General features: G+C 39.4%; 2 protein-coding genes and 1 pseudogene across 2 annotated transcripts; all 3 read right to left on the reverse strand.

Moving 5' to 3' along the window:
* Positions 1-9,311: 9,311 nt before the first annotated feature.
* LOC138347879 (uncharacterized) lies at positions 9,312-10,702 on the reverse strand. Its single transcript, XM_069296521.1, has one exon. The coding sequence runs from the start codon at positions 10,694-10,696 to the stop codon at positions 9,431-9,433; it is 1,266 nt and encodes a 421-aa protein (XP_069152622.1). The 5' UTR covers positions 10,697-10,702; the 3' UTR covers positions 9,312-9,430.
* A 193-nt stretch (positions 10,703-10,895) lies between these two features.
* Positions 10,896-11,507, reverse strand: LOC138347880 (uncharacterized; the record flags this gene model as incomplete). Its single annotated transcript, XM_069296522.1, has 1 exon — positions 10,896-11,507. A coding segment is annotated over one exon (612 nt), but the record flags the coding sequence as incomplete, so codon positions are not given.
* A 1,784-nt stretch (positions 11,508-13,291) lies between these two features.
* LOC138347843 (uncharacterized) lies at positions 13,292-18,561 on the reverse strand (annotated as a pseudogene).
* Positions 18,562-20,412: the final 1,851 nt, after the last annotated feature.

A 20,412-nucleotide genomic window follows, 5' to 3' on the forward strand; every position in this document is an offset into this window, starting at 1 on the left:
AACTAGAACGATTTTGACTTAATCTACATAGTTAGAGGTTTTTTTTTATCAAACTAAGATGATTTGTACTAGATCTACGTAATTTGAAGGTTGTTAATGACGTATTTATCAAATTAAAATGATTTGGATCTGATCTATTTATGAATATTCCATGAATTTATGAAATATTTGAAATTTTAATCTTTAAAAATATCCGAGAGCTTTTAGGGGATATTTGAGATTGATTGTCACTATTAATTTTGATTAGGAAAAATTACATAAATTAATACATTTTAAAAAATAATTATTGATTTTAGCGATACTTTTTGTTTATTACCATTTATAGCAATACTTTGTTAAATCTCTAATATGAATTAAAAGTGAATTATGTATGCAATATATATGAATTATAATTGTTTTTTGAAATATATCATGTTTGTTTGGTAAAAAATTGTCACATTGTATTATAAATGTATTAAAATGTGTGATAAATGTATTATTCATCATTAAAATTTGTATTATATGTGAATAATAAATTATTCTTTGTAATATGTATTAAACTTGTATTATAAATGAATTAAAAGTGATCAAGTGAGATAAAAATATTATTGCTATAAATGGTAAATATTTTTTTATTATAATATATTTATGTAAGTTTCCCTTTTGATTACTTTGGTAGGTTAGGATCCAATTATTCAAAATTTTGCCGTTAAAGGCTATTAAAGCAAGAACGTTTTTTACGGTGTAATAATTTTTAAATTCTCAATAATGTTAAAATTGTATCTCATTCATTTGCCCACTTCGTCTACTTTTCCATAATGTGTTTTCTCAATTTATCAAATAAAACTTTAGTTATCCTAGTAGACGTAAATAAAAAGTAAATGGATTAAAATTATGATTTTTTTTTTTATCAAGTTCATACCTTAACTATCTATTGTTCCATTAAGCTATCTGATTGATCATGAAAACTTGATCAATTAACTGTTGAAATTGGACAAAATATTTGTAATTAGATTTTCCACATGTTTATGTCAAATATTAGATCTTTTAGGTCTCTTAGGTTTGGTAGTAATACAATTAATTATTGTCCTTGCTAGTGAATTGATTTGCCAACTTCTCGACGTTAAGATCAACAAGTACAAAAAACTTTCTGCTTGTTTGTAATGTGACCTTAATTTTCTGTTAGAAAAATTGATATTTGAGCTAAGCTTTTTTGAAAGTATTTGTCGGGTGGCAAAAAAAAATCACTGTATAAGCGTTCGGATAATATTTAATTAAATTTGAAAGAGAATGGTATTTGAGTTAAAGTTGAAATGAGTATTATTATAATTTAATTAATTCAGACTAATTCATATCGAGTACTTTCATTTAAAAAAAAAGGTTCTCTACTAAATACGATTGCATTCCCAAAATTCAAACATGTAGTTTGTTGAATTCCATATCAACTCTTTAGGGTTTAGGGGTGATATGTTTTTTTTTGTTACATAATCTTGAACATTTCTCACATCATAAGTTATATTTGAGATTGAGTTATGTCTAAAATCATTTTTTCATCATGATATCGAAGTTAAGGCTCATTCAATTTCTCATTTTACTTGATATTCGATTTTCCTATATCATATTATCCGTGCTCCAATTAGCAAGCCTAGTTCGAGTGATATTGAGTTTCACATGAGCTTTCTAGGAATGGAATTGCCTCTTTTTATGATCTTGAATAATTTTCGTCTCATAAAATGACTTTTGGAATTAGAGATGGTCCTAATTCAAGATATTTTTTTTTATGAAACTTCTTATTAAGAATAAATTTTGTTATTAAATATTTTATAATAAAAATGTTCGTTTTTATATCGAAAAATTTTATTGTAGTTTGAAGCAATTATTCCAAATGTTTGCCTAAGAGAGGTGTTATTGGCATGTGGACATTAATTTACTAAATAATTCAGAAAAAAGTATAACCTTTAATATTACTTCTAAGTTACTTTTGTTGCCACATGCATATAATGGTTTAGTGAAAATTGAGCAAGGCCCAAATATGTTTTTTAATAGGAAATTTACATAAATATACTATAATAAAAAATATTTACTATTTGTAGTAATAATATTTTTCTTATTAATCATTTTAAATTTATTTATAATACACGTTTAATATATATTATAAAAATAAATTTTATTATTCAAATATAATATAAGTTTAAATGATGAATAATATATTTATCACATATTTTTAATACACTTATAATACAATGTGACATCTTTTTACTAAACAAACATAATATATTTCAAAAACAATTATAATTCAAATATATTACATACATAATTCACTTTTAATATATATTACAGATTTATTACAATATTACTATAAATGGTAATAAAAAAAAGTATCGCTAAAAACAGTAATTATTTTTAAACATGTAATGATTTATGTAATTTTTCCTTTTTTAACCTAGTCATTTGAATCATATGCGATTATTGTATACGAAGGTGAAATATTGTTTTTTCTTATTTCAAAGTATGGTCAACTCATATTCATAATAATAACAATAATAATAAAGAATTTTGATTATTTATTTATTTATAGATTTTCATATTGCATCTTTATTGAAAAAATCGATAAAAAGTTATATTACAGAGTAACTTAAAGAAATCTAAAGTTTATAATTACAAGAAAAATAGTTAATTATAGGCTATAAAAATCATCATCCTCTTAGATACATAATTCTAAAGATTCGAATCTCAAATCAATACGGAAGATTATGTTGGGAAATGCGGACTAAAACAAAAATATATATGATCAAAATAATAAAAATAAAATGGAAAAATAACGATATAAATTTTTTTATGTGGAAATTCTTCTAAAAAAGAAAAAAATTATGGGTCAAGAGGAGCAACTGATATCACTATAGTTAGGAATTTTACACAATGTAGTCACAAATACAATACTCAAAGTGACTATTACACACTCAATAAGAATAACACTCTTTTGATTTTCACCTTACTAAAATATCGCTCACACTCTATTTTTTTCAGATTATTTTTCTTATATGGTCTATGAAATACCTCACTTTACTCTCAAAATATATTTTTCCCTCTAACTTGGTGTGTTCTACAAACGAGCAAGAATGCTCTATTTATAGAAGGAGAAACTCATGCCCATGTCACTAATGATATAGGCAAATGTAGCAAAGTCCAAAAGATTTCAAATCTTCCCAATTTATCGACTACCAAACCTTTTATTTCAACTCTTATTACTATTCTTTTTTAACAATTACTTGTAGCAATTGAGTAGTAAAAATTGACTAATATAAAGAACATGGGATTGACCTCACAGATCTCCCCCTCTAGTCCCATTCACTAGAAGGAGGTATATTCCCCTTCTTTAGAGAGAGCTCATACCCACAAGTTATTTGCATACCTCAAATTTGTCATTCGATATCGTCTTGATCATCATATCTACAAGATTTCCACTTATGTGGATCTTTTTGATGTGAAATGATTCACTCTCCACTTTCTCACGGATCCAATGATAACCGACGTCGATCTGTTTGTCCTTGCATGGTACATGGAGTTCTTGCTCAAATCTATTGTACTCTGACTTTCACAATAAACAATATACTCGATTTGATGCAAACCAAGCTCTTGAAGAAATAACTTTAGTTATATCATCTCCTTGCCGACTTCAGAACTGTAAGATACTCGACTTCATTTGTAGATAATGCAACACACTTATGCAACTTCGACTACCATGACATAGCACTCCCCTGAAAAAGTAAACAAATATCTAATAGTGAATTTTCTGTTATCAAGGTCACATGTCATATACACATCTATATAGCCCTTTAAAATTGAGTCTAATGCTATAAAACACAAGCATTTATTTGAACTTCCACTAAGATACATGAGTATATACTTCATAACTTTTTAATGCTATTTTTTTGAATTATCGAGAAATCTGCTGACAACACCAATTGCGTGAGTAATATCAGGTCTAATGCATATCATTGCATACATTAGACTTTCGAAGACGAAGGAATATGAAACTTTGGTTCATGCTCTCTTTTTCCTCTCTAGATGTAGGACACATCTTCTTGGTCAACTTTATATGATCAGCAAGAGAAGCGCTCTAGTACACATTCAATGGACTTTTTATGTGACAAATAAATCTTCCTTTCATCTCTGAGACGAGTAATTCTCATGCTCAACATTTTTTTTGGCATGACCCAAGTTTTTCAGAGAAAAAAAGGTATACAACTCTTTTTTCAACTCGTCAATCTTGAAAGTGTTTCTGCCCACAATTAACATATCATCCATATACAGCAAAAGGATGATAAAATCATCATCAGAAATTTTTTGTATAAATACACAATGATATGATGAAGTCTTCCTATAGCCTTGCTCCTTCATAAAATATTCAAACATCTTGTACTACTGTTTAGGAGTTTTCTTTGAGCTATAAAGACTCTTTCCACATTTGCACATAATTTTTTTTTTACTATCTACTTTGAAGCTCTCAAGTTGTTCCATATAAATCTCTTCTTCTAGGTCACCGTAAAGGAAAGTCGTCTTTACATTCAACTGCTCAATCTCTAAATTAAGACTAGTAGTCAAACTTAAAACTGTACGAATCGAAGACATTTTTTCAACAGAAGAAATATTTTGTTAGTTTGAGATTGATTTGGAGAACATAGGGTAATGTATTTTCATCAAACACATGTCTGGATATGTAAACCCTTCTTGTAGATGGATGATAATATCTATATCCTTTGTGTAGGCTGTTATACCCTATGAACACACAAGGATAAGTCTTTGGACTGAACTTGTTGCTACCTTTGATATATGAAAAACATCTATCACCCAGCTGGCGGCGGAGAGCTGGCGATGAGAGAGAGAAGGACGATACAGAGAGAAAGGGTCGATACAGAGAGAGAGGGTCGACGAGAAAGAGAAACGATACAGAGAGAGGGTCGATGAGAAAGAGAGACAATACAAAGAGAGGGTAGACGAGAAAGAGAGAGGGTCGACATCGACGAGAAAGAGAGAGAGGAGGTCGACGAAAAAGAGAGAGGGAAGAAAGAGAGCTATTTTAATTTTGGCTAGGTTTTTTGTTTTGTTTAAGAGACCTCATGAGGTCTCTAATTTTATGAGAATTAGATTAAAAATTTAAAATTTTTAAATAAGTCAGGTAAAAAAAAAAATTCATTAAATTGACCTCACGAGGTCTCTCCTACATTAAAAAAAATAAAAGATATTAATTTAAATAGCGACCTCATGAGGTCTCTTATTATTGACTTATTTTTGAGGTCTCCATTTCTAGGTCTCTTTTTGGCCTTTTTTTAGTAGTGAGACCTGATCTAGATGTGTTCCCGACATGTCTTATGTCTAACTCTGATCCATTTTCAATAATAATTTTATCTGGTCCATCGTAGTGTTTAAGATCAATTAAGATACCTGAGTTATGTGTGATATGATTACTTGCTCCTGAGTCCACATACAAGGTGTCATCAGCGTTTTGAAGATTAGTGACATCCAATGCTTGTAGTAGCTCATATGCGGATTGGTAAGAGTAATCCCACCTGTAAAAACACTTAAGAGAAGTATAATTATTCCTACCACAAATTTGACATGTATCAGAATTTTTCCTCTCATGACTTCCACTTAAAAGACTGTTCTGAGGAGCAGGTCCGTTTCCGCTGTTATAAGAACATGTTCCATGTCCAGTAGGCTTAAATCCTCTTCCTCTGGAATTAAAGTTATTGTTTCCTCTTCTTTGAGAGTAGTTTCCTCTTTCCTTGCCTCTTTGGACAAAGAATTTCATGTTATGATTTTGTTGTGGCACTTTTTCTTCATCCTCCCTCATATCAAAACCCCTAAGAGCATTAACAAATTGATTAAGAGTAGGATATGATGCCTTACCTAACATGACAGTCCTGAAGTCTTGTACTTAAGACCTAGACCTCTAGCAAAGTTAATCACTTTACTATCCTCATCTACAAGCTTGTGAATGGCTGCAAGACCATCACATATGACTTTGAATTCCTTAATGTATTCATCAATTGATTTGGTTCCTAGCTTTCACACTTTGCAGTTGTTGCTTGAGTTGGAACTCCTTATGTTTTGTTGCTTAAACATATGTTTCTTCCAACCATTCACACATCTCCTTGACAGTTGAGTAGCCTACGATCAGGTACATGATTTCTTCTGTCAAGGTGCCTGATATTCAACTCCTTAGTAAGACATCTTTCTCCTCCCAGTCATCAACAATTTGGTGTCTTCTGCATCCTTCTCACCTGCTGCAGTTTTCTTAGGAGTCTGTCCAGTGGAGCAGGTTGCTTTACGTGTTTCTGTGATGATATAGGTGATACGCTCAAACTTACTTCTCAAATGAGAAGTAAAGCGGTCGCATCAAGTAAATAACCCAACTAGTGAGGTTGGGATCGTTCCCACGAGGAAAATAGTCTAGACTTAACTTCAACTTGTTATTACTATTGTTCGGTTAATGACTTCCTTAGAAAGTAAAAACATAAAAAGGGGGGTTTGTATTTCCTAATAAGTAAAAATAACTAACGAACTTAACAGAGACACTTAACAACTTTTAATTTTGGGTTTTAATCAATTAATCAAAGTAACTAGGGTTTACGCGTTCCCCACAGGTTCATAACTTGATAATTCTACCTATAACAATTCTTTCCTAGTATCTTGCATGCAAAGTGATAAGTTATGTATTTCTAAATCCTTGGTCCGGCATCTAGAAAATCTCACTCCGCACCTTGGTCTGGTTGCGCGTGTTGCTTTCTTAACCCTTATCTTTACCTCATATTAAGCATCGTATTCGATATTTGACTAAGTTATTACCTCGTACCAATCAATACTAGCCTATTAGATAGTATACACTAAATCTATGTTAATAGTTCTTTTCCTATTATCTACCTCCTTGGTCCGGCAAGTAGCATTAAGGCGAGTTCTAACGTTGATCATCCGTTAAAAAGACTTCTAAGCGAAAGAATTATTAATACATGCAAGACACTATTCTAGAATTGTTATTTTAGCTAGGGTTTATCTCATTATTTGCCTATGGTTCCCACAACCCTAGTTATGGAGTTTAGTTCCTCATAGCCATAAACACAATATTCAAATATGTTAAACAAGAATTCATGTACTTACTTCAATGAGAAAGAATAAAGTCTGAAAATTTGCTTGATTAATCACCAAAAATTACTTGTAAGAATCTCTCAAAATCAAACACTAATAAACAAAGTCTAATAATATGATTTCTAATCTAGCAGAGTCTAACCTCAAAAATGAGGTTTTTCGAACTATTTATAAAAAAATAAAAACCTAATTAAACAAGGATTCTAATTACTGGAAATCTGCCAAAACGCGGCTGGGTCGACGGACCACACGACGGACCGTCGTGGTCATGACGAACCGTCGTGGACTCCGTCGTCCCATACTTGGTGTAATTTTTTCTGCTGCTTTCTTCATTCCCCTCGACGGCAAGTGTGACGGACCGTCATAGGCACAACGGTCCGTCGAGGGTCTCGTTTCAAAATACTTCAACTCTTGGAATCTGGGTACTGAGATCACTTCTCTGATCTTCACGACGAACCTGCAGGACGGACCGTCATAGCCATGACGGACCGTCACAAGCTTCGTAATCCCACACTTGGTCAGACTTCCCCATCTTCCTTCAGCAGCTTCTCTACACTGCCACCTACGGACCGTCACAGGCACGACGGACCGTCATAAGCTCTGTAGGTGGTCTCTTCTGCATTTTTCGCTCAAAATCTCCGCATTCAGCTTTGGACAGATTCCTGCAAAACAAAGAGAAACTTATATCAAAATTAGCACAAAAAAGGCTTTCGGACACACTACACTTAAGGAAAAAGTATTAATTATACCGTGAAACTACGGTATATCAACACCCTTAACTTAAATTCGTTGTTTGTCCTGAAGCGACGCACTTTGACTCACTACACAATCTTTGTACAATAGTATTCATGTTTTATCCTTTGCAATCATTTGGCTATCAATCCCGATTAATCTCATCAAATCTATGCATGCTATCACTATTAGGCTTGAATTTTGTGGGATTCGAACATGACACAGACTCACTATGCACTAACACCTATCCTCTTTAATTTCTCACCGAGGTGCTAACAATTCCGGTATTGCAACTTGTGTCCTCACTTTAGAACAAAATCCTCATTTTCACACAATGATTTCACTTTGAGTATAAGGATTACATTTCAACACTCGCTCTCAGAACAAAGTCACACTCATTCATACCTATTGCCATAAGCTTGCCCTTATTTTCACTGCCTTAAGTTCGCTATACAACCCTTAGGATCACGATATGACTTTTTTAGCTTGTAACGTAGGCTCAGAGTCAGGTAGGGTATATTTAGGTATACTTTAGTGACTTTTTGCCCTCCTTGACATATCGACTAAACCTTCCACTTTCTATCACTTTATCTCGTCCAGTTTCTCCTTATTCTTTCACCTTGCTGTTTCCCTTCTTTGTTCATTTGTGTAAGTAACTCTTTTCTTTTCTTGTTTGTAATTCTTGAATATTTCTCTTTTTTTTTTCAACGAGTTCTTGAGTCACTTTACTTTTGTTCTTTCTCTCTCTTTGTTCTTTCAACCCCACTTTCCAGAGCATTCCTCAAAACATCTACCCTCAACTCATAGCTTTGCCATGAGTCAAGGTACACAATACCCAAAGTCGGGTCAGGGCCATAACGAAGGTTGTTTCTGCATTAGCCACCCTCAACTTATGCTTTTGGCATAAGCTGAGGTGCACATGTCCAAGGAAGGACCAGAGCCAACATATTTGTTCCCAGAAAAGATCAGTTGAGGTGAAAAAGAAAGGTCTAATTTTAAGCTCAAATTATTTGGATCAAAGAAGGATAACTTTCATTTGGTTTCTTTTATTTAGGCTAGAAATGGGCTATATTGAATAAGGGCCCATGATCCTTTCCTAATTGTCCGTTACAACTTACTTTTAGCAGGACTAACCAGGCAAGTTCTAGCTCAGTACTAGTAGTGGACTATTCAACTTTCCTCACACTCACTTGACATCTCATCACTATACCAGATTATCAGACACCTAGTTTGACTTGAAGATATAGGGTAATGCAATGGTGTAACTCTATTTCATGTTTAGAGCCACACAATTATCAGTTATTACGCCCAGTCATGCAACATTTTCCAGTTTTATCGGGATATCATTTTAGCCATCATGCTTCAGAGTTAAACTATGTACAAAAGATATAATGTGCCGGTTCAACAGAAAAAGTAATCAGTCTTTTGGGGGAAAAGAACACAAGCAAGAAAACCCCAAAAGAGGATAGTGAGTTGGGCTACCCAGACTTCACCCTAACACTCACTTTCCATTTACTCCACCCCCAACAAAAAAGCATGCAATTGTCCCCAATGCATAAAAAAAATCTAAAGATTAGAGGGGTAGGTGAAGCAAACCTGTGGCGCATAGCGCCGTCGATAAACAAGCTGGTGGGTCTGGTTTCCCAGAACCCACATCCTCTACAATCTGGACACCCTCAGTGGTGTCCTCAGCAATCTGGACACCCTCAGTGATGTCCTCAGCAACAACCGCACCATTAGTAGTGCCTCCTGCTGACTCTACAGTGTGGGAGCTAGACGCCCCAGCCGCTATCTGCGATGCTCTGATTTGGTGTGCCTCCGCCTCAGCAAGTGAGGCTCTCCTCGCGGCCTCCATCTCTCGGCGCTCCTTCTTCCTTGCTCGCGCCTCATCCTCTGATCGACCCCTACGCCTCTTGGCACTCTCTCGAGGGGAAGGTGGGGGATTTTCTGAAGTGGCAAACAGGGCCGCTAATACAGTGTCCTCAACAGGATCGACAGGCTCCGGCACTCTCGCCTCTAGGATTGTGTCGATGTCTGCACGAAGACTGGCGACTGCAGCCTGAAGAGTCGACACATCTACCGGAGGGGCTGGGCGGGCTAACACTCTCAACTCAAATGCATCTAGGCGCTGGTGAACCTCAACAATCTTCCGCTGCATCTTCCTCTCCATATGCACTTCAGACTCAGTACTAGACTTCTGCATCCACGGCTGGATATGATGCAGAAGGGTGGCCATTTGTGCCTCCAATTTTTGGACCCTAGCAAGCGGGGCCGATAACGGAAGAGGAGCTGTGCGAGATGAGCTCAGGGCTGGGCTACTACCCAGGATAGACTCGACCGGGGTAGTGTCAGTGGACGCCTGTGTAGCGGTGCGGGCCTGGGCCACCGTATCCGCAAGATCATCAGCAAGTGGTGGCAGCTCTGGATGAGGCCCTCGACGTGGGGCCAACTCATTGGCCTCGTCTCTGATGAGGCCGACGTTAACGGTTCCCTGCGGGGTCTTCAACTGATCTATGTGCCATATGGGCACACCTTCGGTCCTGCAAAGGGCAAAAATCATACACGGGAAAGGGTAGGTAGTAATGACCTTGAATTCCCTCTCGTGCATGACTGCCTGGAGAAGCCATGCGAAGTCGACCTCCCATCCGGCTATCATCGCCGCTATTAACACTGCTCGATCCCAAGTGACGATGTTATCAGCAGCTGTGGGGGAAAGGCAGTGACGGACGAGCAGCCACAAGAACTTCGCGACGAACGTGAGGTTGGCCTTCTTGATGGCCCCCTTCGGCTCAGTGACCCAATCTGCACCCTCTCCGTCGACTGATAGGTGCAGGGCCATCTACCTCTTGGTGGTCTCTCTCAGTGCCTGCTCGCGCAAGAATTGGCCATCCTTCACTATCTGCCAGCAGTAGTCAAACTCGGCAGTGTGGGGAGTCCGCGTAGCATCTGCACTCTCGCCGTATAGGAACCGGCGGATAGCTGGCAGGGAAATGTCGATCTGCACGCCCCGGACTCGAACCTGCTCCAGTGGGGCCTGTTTAGCGGTAGCATCCCTCTCGGACCACTTCCTCGCTGAATCGTCCCAACGGACGGGTTGTCCACTCTAAGTGATGCCTAGTGAATAGGTTGTGGATCTCCGGCATCGATGGGAGACTCCCTGTAAGTACCCGCCGCTCCAAGGTGAGTGTCCGAGTCATTACTCCTTTATCAGTCAGGAATTTGGTGTCGAAGTAAACTTGAAACTGGCCTTCGATGCACCACCGATTTGGCTGGTTAGAGGCTGGGGTGGGGACCTGGGCTGGTGCACCGGATGTAGAGTCGGAACTGTCAGCCTCATCAGACGAGGCCGACGCTGCAGTAGTGGCGGGTGCGGGAACCTCAGCACAGCCTGAAGCTTCCTTGGACCAGGATACTCCTAAGGAGCCAGACGCTCCTTCCTCATTTGTGGCTGACCCAGAGGGTGTGCCGGTCAGTGTGCGCTCCTCATCAGACTGGGAGGCAGTGACTACACTGGACGCCACTATCTTGGGTGTGGCTCTGGGGGCACGTGCAGCACGGGAAGGTGCGGAAGTGCTTGGGGGCACATATTCAGGGTCCCGCTCATCATCAGACCCGATGATCAAGCGTGCAGACGGGGCAACAGACTTGGATCACCCGCGTGCGTAGGATCGGTCTTGCTTGGGTGCCATAGTAGATAGTACCTGCAAAGGATCACTATTAGTACGAGTAATGTCAAACAAGCCAAGCAAGCCCATACAACATAAAACATTTAAAATAGTGTGTTAGTGATAGTGAAACTGTATCACACGACGGGCTAGATGACGGCTCGTCGTGGATATGACGGACCGTCATGAGGTCCGTCGTGTTGTACTTGGTCTATGTATATAGAAATAACCCTGAAGGAGGGGTCTCTGACCATCATGACGGTCAAGCAGGACGGACCGTCATTGGTACGACAGTCCGTTGTAAGAGTCCTTCGTAGGACACTTAGGAAATGTTGGGAGACCTTTATCAGAGGGGTCTCTGACCATCATGACGATCATGCAGGATGGACCGTCGTCGGTACGACGGTCCGTCGTAGGACACTTAGAAAATGTTGGGAGACCCTTATCAGAGAAGTCTCTGACCATCATGTCGGTCGTGCAGGATGGACCGTCGTGGGTATGACGGTCCGTCGTAGGACACTTAGAAAAATTTTGAGAGACCCCTAGAAACAGGGTCTCTGACAACCAGAATGGTTGTGCAGGACAGAACGTCGTGAAGACAATGGTCCGTCACATGCGTCATTGGGCAGGGGTGCTAGGGCTTGTGCAACGGACCCTACGATGGTCCATCGTGTGTGCGACGGGCCGTCATCGGGGTCTCATTCTGAGTAGCAGTGTTAGAACTGGGGGTACCCTACGCATCCCCGATGAACCCACATGGTCTTGTAGTGTTGTGGACCTATATGTGTCTATCCCAACAACCTAGGAAACTACCAAAGCAAAATCACCTATGCCTAGGTTATCAACATGGCACATACGAACATTTTGAGCCTAGGTTTAGACATAATCATATAGAGGAAACAGTATACAACTAAGAACTAAGCTAATACTAACTACAAAACCAAAATGCAAGATAAATAAGTATAAATGTAGAGACACATACCTTGGAAATGGAGAAGAAAACAAACGGAGAATGATTCAGTTAGCAAGGTAGACACCTACAGCAGCAGAACCGACTAGTGGATGATAAGTATAAGGCTTAGGAGGATTTTGGGAGCAATGATCAGTGAGGGGAAGTGTGGAAGTTGAAAAGAGAGGGGAGATGAGGGGAATAAAGAAGTAATGGGGTGAAATATGGAGGGGTGGGGAGTATAAACGGTCAGATTTTGAAAAGGGTCCAGCCGGGTCGGGTCGGGTAGATTTCATTAATCGCGCGACGGTTCCCCGATGACGGTCTGTCGAACTTGCGACGTCCCGTCGTAGGTTCCGTCGTGTGTGCCCTAATTTCAAAAATGACAGAAATACGTACCTGGTGTGACGGATGCATACGATGGTCCGTTGCATTCGCAATGGTCCGTCGTTGTATCTGTCAGTGGCTACTGTGGAGTAGTTTTCTACAGAATTTCCTGGTGATGTGCCTGCAAATTTAAAACCCATTAATAGAAAAAATGCTACCATTATTAAAAATACGATAAGTATTGGGTTGCCTCCCAACAAGCGCCTGATTTTTATGCGCTGTCCATTCAGACTTCATCAAGATGGCATGACTCAATCACTTCATTCGCCGATTCAGCATGCCCGAGATAGATTTTTATGCGCTGTCCATTCACCTTGAACCGCACACCCTCCTTAGTTTCCAACTCAACTGCTCCATGAGGGAATAGTTGGGTAACCGTGTAAGGACCAATCCATTTGGACTTGAGTTTGCCTGGAAACAAGCGCAATCTGGAATTGAATAGAAGCACTAAATCCCTGACCATAAACTCTCGTTTTTCAATCTTGTTGTCATGATACTTCTTCATCTTTTCTTTATATAGGGCTGAGCTTTCATAGGCTTTCAAGCGAAATTCATCAAGTTCATTCAGCCCATTTAACCGTTGCTCTGCAGCTTCGCTCCAATCCATTTTTAACTTCTTCATAGCCTACATGGCTTTATGCTCTAACTCAACCAGAAGTTGACAAGCTTTCCCATATACAAGTTGGTATGGAGACATACCTATGGGAGTCTTATAAGCTGTCCGGTAGGCCCAAAGAGCATCATCAAGCCTCCTTGACCAATCCGTTCTACTAGCATTCACTGTTTTGGACAATATCTGTTTGATCTCCCGATTCGATACTTCAACTTGCCCACTAGTTTGAGGGTGGTAAGGAGTGGCCACATTATGGCGAACATCGTATTTCTCCAATAACCCCTTGAACAATCTGTTGCAGAAGTGGGAGCCTCCATCACTAATAATGGCTCTTGGAGTGCCAAAACGGGAGAATATATTCTTTTTCAAGAATGCAGTGACACTCTTCCCTTCATTGTTTGCGAGGACTATGGCTTCGACCCATTTAGATACATAATCAACTGCTACAAGAATGTACTTCATCCCATGAGAACTCACGAAAGGGCCCATAAAGTCAATACCCCACACATCAAATAACTCAATCACAAGAATGGAGTTTAGAGTGAGCTCTTTCTTTCTTGAAATACCACCATCTCGTTGACATTTGTCACATGCTTTAGCAAACCCATGAGCATCTTGATGAAGAGTTGGCCAATAGTAACCACATTGCAAAATCTTGTGAGCGGTTCGGATACCACTGTGATGTCCGCCAACAGGTGAAGAATGGCATGCCTCCAACACACTCAACATTTCACATTCTGGCACACAACGCCGAATAAGCCCATCGGCGCAAATCCTATACAAGTATGGTTCATCCCAGAAGAACTTCTTCACATCGTACATGAACTTTTTCCTTTGATGAAAGGACAAGTCTGATGGAACAATATCACTAGCCAGATAGTTCGCAAAATCTGCGAACCATGGAATCAAGTCTTGTGAAGCAGCCAATACATGTTCATCGGGGAAAGTATCATCAATGTCAGTCTTATCCCCTAACTCTCTCATAGCTTCATCCTCTAGACGAGACAAATGATCAGCAACTTGATTTTCAGTCCCTTTTCTATCCAGCACTTCAAAGTCAAATTCTTGCAGCAGTAATACCCAACGAATCAGCCTTGGTTTCGCATCCTTTTTCGCCATCAAATATCTCAATGCTGAATGATTAGTATGCACTATAAGTCTAGTACCTAGCAAATAGGAGCGAAATTTCTCAAAAGCAAAGACTACTGCGAGGAGTTCTTGCTCAGTCACTGTGTAGTTCTTCTGGGCTTCATTTAGGGCTTTACTAGCATAGTAAATTGGGTGAAGGATTTTGTTTCTTCTCTGTCCCAATACTACACCAAGAACCACCCTACTGGCATCGCACATTACCTCAAATGGACTGTTCCAATCCGGAGAAATAATGATAGGCGCAGACACTAACTTTTCTTTTAGCTCACCGAATGCTTTAAGACAGGATTTATCAAAAAAAAATTTACATTCTTTCTCCAGCAATTTGCACAATGGGTGTACAATCTTTGAAAAGTCTTTGATGAATCTCCGATAAAAACCTGCATGCCCAAGAAAGCTTCTCACAGCTTTCACAGAGATCGGCGGGGGAAGTCTCTCTATTACCTCAACTTTAGCTCGATCAACCTCTATGCCCTTTTCTGAAATGTGATGACCCAACACAATACCCTCTTTCACCATGAAATGACACTTTTCCCAGTTTAGTACCAAATTACAGTCTTCACATCTCTTAAGAACCTCAGATAAATTGGTCAAGCACCGCTTGAATGAATCACCAACCACAGAAAAATCATCCATAAAAACCTCTATAGTATCCTCCACCATGTCAGAAAATATTGACATCATACATCTCTGAAAGGTTGCGGGTGCATTGCACAACCCAAACGACATTCTTCTGAAAACAAAAGTCCCATATGGACAAGTGAAAGTGGTTTTCTCTTGATCTTCTGGTGCAATAGAAATCTAATTATACCCTGAATACCCATCAAGAAAACAATACCACCCTTTTCCGGTAAGTCTATCCAACATCTGATCCATGAAGGGCATAGGAAAATGGTCTTTTTCAGTCCATGAGTTCAGTTTACGGTAATCCATACACACCCTCCATCCAGTAACCGGTCTCATTGGAACAAGTTCATTCTTTTTGTTGGGGACCACAGTCATTCCCCCTTTCTTAGGTACACACTGAACCGGGCATACCCAACTACTATCGGCGATTGGATAGATTACTCCAGCATCCAACCACTTGATAATTTCCTTCTTCACAACCTCTTGCATAGGAGGATTCAAGCGTCTCTGGTGCTCAATGCTCGGCTTATGATCAGGCATGAGTTGGATTTCATGAGAGCAAATACCAGGAGGGATCCTAATAATGTCCGCAATGGTCCACCCAATAGCTCTTTTGAACCTCTTTAGTACCTTCACCAAACTCTGAACCTGTTGTTCATCCAGGTCTGATGCAATGATTACCGGCAAAGTGTCACCATTTCCTAAGAATTCATACCTAAGATGAGGTGGGAGAGCTTTTAATTCAACTTTTGGAGCTTCCTGTATAGATGGTTTAGCCGGTGGGGACTTGCGATTCTTCATATCAAGCTCAAATTTCTTCGGTTTAAACCGAACATCACCTCGGTCAAGAGCCGCGACTAATGACTCATACTCTTCAATGCAATCACTATCAAAGTTCATTATCACTGCCGCTAATGCTTTGACACCTAGACGTTCTTCTATTTGTGTCTCAAATGTCTCACCCATGTTGTAGGATATAGCAGATGCCGATTGGAGCTCACCACTCTTCCTCATGGACCTACAAATATTAAAGGTCACTTCCTCACTGTTCAACCAAAATTTCATCTGCCTCTTTTCCATGTCTACTAAGGCTCTTCCCGTAGCTAGGAATGGCCTCCCAAGGATAATAGGCACTTCAAAATCAACCTCACAATCAAGAATAACAAAATCGGCCGGAAAGATGAATGACTCCACTTTTACTAGCACATCATGAAGTATCCCTATGGACCGTTTTACTGTTCGATCAGCCATCAGTAGCCGCATCGCAGTGGGCTTTGGGTCACCCAAACCCAACTTCTTGTAAATCGAGAGGGGCATGAGATTTATGCTTGCCCCTAGATCACATAATGCTTTCGCAAAATGTAATAGCCCAATTGTACAAGGAATAGTGAACGCACCCGGATCTTCTTTCTTTTGGACCAGAGATCTTGTAGCAATAGCACTACAATGCTGCATTCTATCATCATCCTCAAAAGTAACCGATCTTTTCTTTGTGACCAAATCTTTCATAAACTTGGCGTAACCGGGCATTTGTTCTAAAGCTTCTACCAAAGGGACATTGATAAAAAGTTGCTTCAACATTGTTATAAAACGCTGATATTTGCCATCCTCAGTCTTTTTCACTAATCTTTGAGGAAATGGGGGTGGTGGCCTAGGCATGGGAGTAACCTTTTTAGGCACTTCAGTATCTTCTGCACTGTTATCCTCTAAATTAGCATCAACATTTACCACTTTATCAGTGTCTTTTGTCACCTCATTCTCATTAGATGGCATAGGTGGGTCAATGGTTTGCTTGCCACCGCGAGTAGTAATTGCCATACAGTGTCCATCATTTTTCGGATTTTGGACAGTGTTGCTAGGAAGAGTGCTCGGGTGCCATGTGTTCACAGTTGCAGATAATTGGGCCAATTGTAACTCAAGTTTCTTAATCGATATTGCATGTGTATCAACTTTTTGCCTAATACCCGCTAAATCATTCCTCAACTCTTATTGTGCTCATCACTAGCATCGAACCTCCTCATCATTTTATGCAACATATCCTCAACTCGCGACATACTACCTCCACCATCCCTAGGAGTAACTTCACGATTTTGAGGAGGAACATAGGGTCCATTCCTGTCGTTTCTATTACCGTAGTTACCCCTGTTGAAGTTGTTGTCGTGATTGTAGTTTCCATCTCAGACATAATGACCCTCACGATTGTAGTTACCATAGTTCTGACCTTGGTTCCCTTGACCTTGGCGCTAATTCTCCTGATTAGAGCCTTGGGCACTTGGTCGGAAACCCCCCATCTGTTCATTTACTGCATAGGAATCCTCCTCATAATAACACTCATCGATTGGAGGTGGTGGTTTAGCCAAGTAGTTGACTGCATTAATCTTTTCTGCACCCCCAGTGACATGTTTTAGTACCAACCCAAGCTCAGTTCTCATCTAAGCCATTTCTTCACGAATATCGTCTATGGCTGGGTTGTGAGTGGACTGCACTGCGAAAGTGTTCCCTGTATTGGACTTCCTAGTACTTCAAGCTTTGTTGTTACGGGAGATTTTCTCTAATTTCTCAGCAATCTCAGCATAAGGGCATTCTCCATAAGATCCACCTGCTATAGTGTCCAACACTGCTTTATTGTTATCATCCTGTCCCCGATAGAAGTATTCCTTCAGTGACTCATCATCAATACGGTGATTTGGAACACTTCTCAAGAATGAGGTGAATCTATCCCAAGAACTACTAACTGACTCTCCTGGTAGTGCCACAAAGTTATTCACCCTGTCTTTGTGGTTTAATTTCTTGGAGACCGGATAGTAGCGTACTAAGAAGACATCCTGTAGTTGGTTCCAAGTGAAGATGGAGTTGTATGGGAGCTCAGTAAACCACATAGCAGCCTCTCCCGTCAGTGAGAGAGGAAACACTCTGAGACCTATTACATCTAGTTCCAAATCAGGCCTCCCCACACAACTTTACACACTGCCCTTACCTTAGCTATATGGGCATGTGGATCCTCAGAAGGTAGCCCTGAAAACAAACCTCTGGCAGTGAGCATTTGCATCAGGCTACTAGTTACCACAAAAGTGTGGCCTGTGGGTAGAGGGGGCAAGACAAGTGGCCCATCCGAGTCTGCGATGTTATCATACCCTCTGTAGTATGCTTGGGGCTGTGGAACGGGATTTTGTCCCCTCTGTTGATGTTCACCCGGAGCGTCGAGTAACATCTGACCATGAACATCCACTGGATTTGGGATGTTCTGGTTTGGATCCTCATCATTTATTCCTAAGTTTCGATTCATATTGCACAGTGTGTGCTCTAGCTCGTGATCGTAGGGAAACAAGGGTTCTCTTCCTCTCTGTGTATTTGGCATACAAGGAGGATAGTTCTGAAAGGAAATTAAAAACAATAAAACAAAGTAAAATTAAGAAAATATCAACTAAACTTTAGTAATAAGTTCAAGTTAATCTAAAAGCTAAAATCCCCGGCAATGGCGCCAAAATTTGATACGCTCAAACTTACTTCTCAAATGAGAAGTTAAGCGGTCGCGTCAAGTAAATAACCCAACTAGTGAGGTTGGGATCGTTCCCACGAGGAAAATAGTCTAGACTTAACTTCAACTTGTTATTACTATTGTTCGGTTGATGACTTCCTTAGAAAGTAAAAGCATAAAAAGGGGGGTTTGTATTTCCTAATAAGTAAAAATAACTAACGAACTTAACAGAGACACTTAACAGCTTTTAATTTTGGGTTTTAATCAATTAATCAAAGTAACTAGGGTTTACGTGTTCCCCACAGGTTCATAACTTGATAATTCTACCTATAACAATTCTTTCCTAGTATCTTGCATGCAAAGTGATAAGTTATGTATTTTTAAATCCTTGGTCCGGCATCTAGAAAATCTCACTCCGCACCTTGGTCCGGCTGCGCGTTTTGCTTTCCTAACCCTTATCTTTACCTCATATTAAGCATCGTATTCGATATTTGACTAAGTTATTACCTCGTACCAATCAATACTAGCCTATTATATAGTATACACTAAATCTATGTTAATAGTTCTTTTCCTATTATCTACCTCCTTGGTCCGGCAAGTAGCATTAAGGCGAGTTCTAACGTTGATCATCCGTTAAAAAGACTTCTAAGCGAAAGAATTATTAATACATGCAAGACACTATTCTAGAATTATTATTTTAGCTAGGGTTTATCTCATTATTTGCCTATGGTTCCCACAACCCTAGTTATGGAGTTTAGTTCCTCATAGCCATAAACACAATATTCAAATATGTTAAACAAGAATTCATGTACTTACTTCAATGAGAAAGAATAAAGTCTGAAAATTTGCTTGATTAATCACCAAAAATTACTTGTAAGAATCTCTCAAAATCAAACGCGGCTGGGTCGACGGACCGTCGTGGTCATGACGGACCATCGTGGACTCCGTCGTCCCATACTTGGTGTAATTTCTTCTGCTACTTTCTTCATTCCCCTTGACGGCAAGTGTGACGGACCGTTATAGGCACAACAGTCCGTTGAGGGTCTCGTTTCAAAATACTTCAACTCTTGGAATCTGGGTACTGGGATCACTTCTCTGATCTTCACGACGAACCTGCAGGACGGACAGTCATAGCCATGACGGACCGTCACAAGCTTCGTAATCCCACACTTGGTCAGACTTCCCCATCTTCCTTCAGCAGCTTCTCTACGCTGCCACCTACGGACCGTCACAGGCACGACAGACCGTCATAAGCTCCGTAGGTGGTTTCTTCTGCATTTTTCGCTCAAAATCTCCGCATTCAGCTTTGGACAGATTTCCTGCAAAACAAAGAGAAACTTATATCAAAATTAGCACAAAAAGGGCTTTCGGACACACTACACTTAAGGAAAAAGTATTAATTATACCGTGAAACCACGGTATATCACTAGGTTAGTCTCATCACTTGAATCAACTAATTTATTTGTGTCCTCCATATAGATAATTCGTCGGCTTAAGTTCAATAGAGTAGGACAAAATAAGATGATGAAGTGAAGAGGTTGAAAGAGTGTTGGTAGAAGGGGTCATTGCGGTTTGATAATTAGTTTTTTTAATCTAATACGTTAAAGAGTGGAAAAAACTTTATTGCTTTAATACCATGTAGAATTCTCATGTATATATGAAGAATCAGTGATTGAGTTAATGTTTG

This window comes from Solanum lycopersicum, chromosome 4 (assembly GCF_036512215.1).
Source record: "Solanum lycopersicum chromosome 4, SLM_r2.1".
NCBI lineage: Eukaryota > Viridiplantae > Streptophyta > Magnoliopsida > Solanales > Solanaceae > Solanum > Solanum lycopersicum.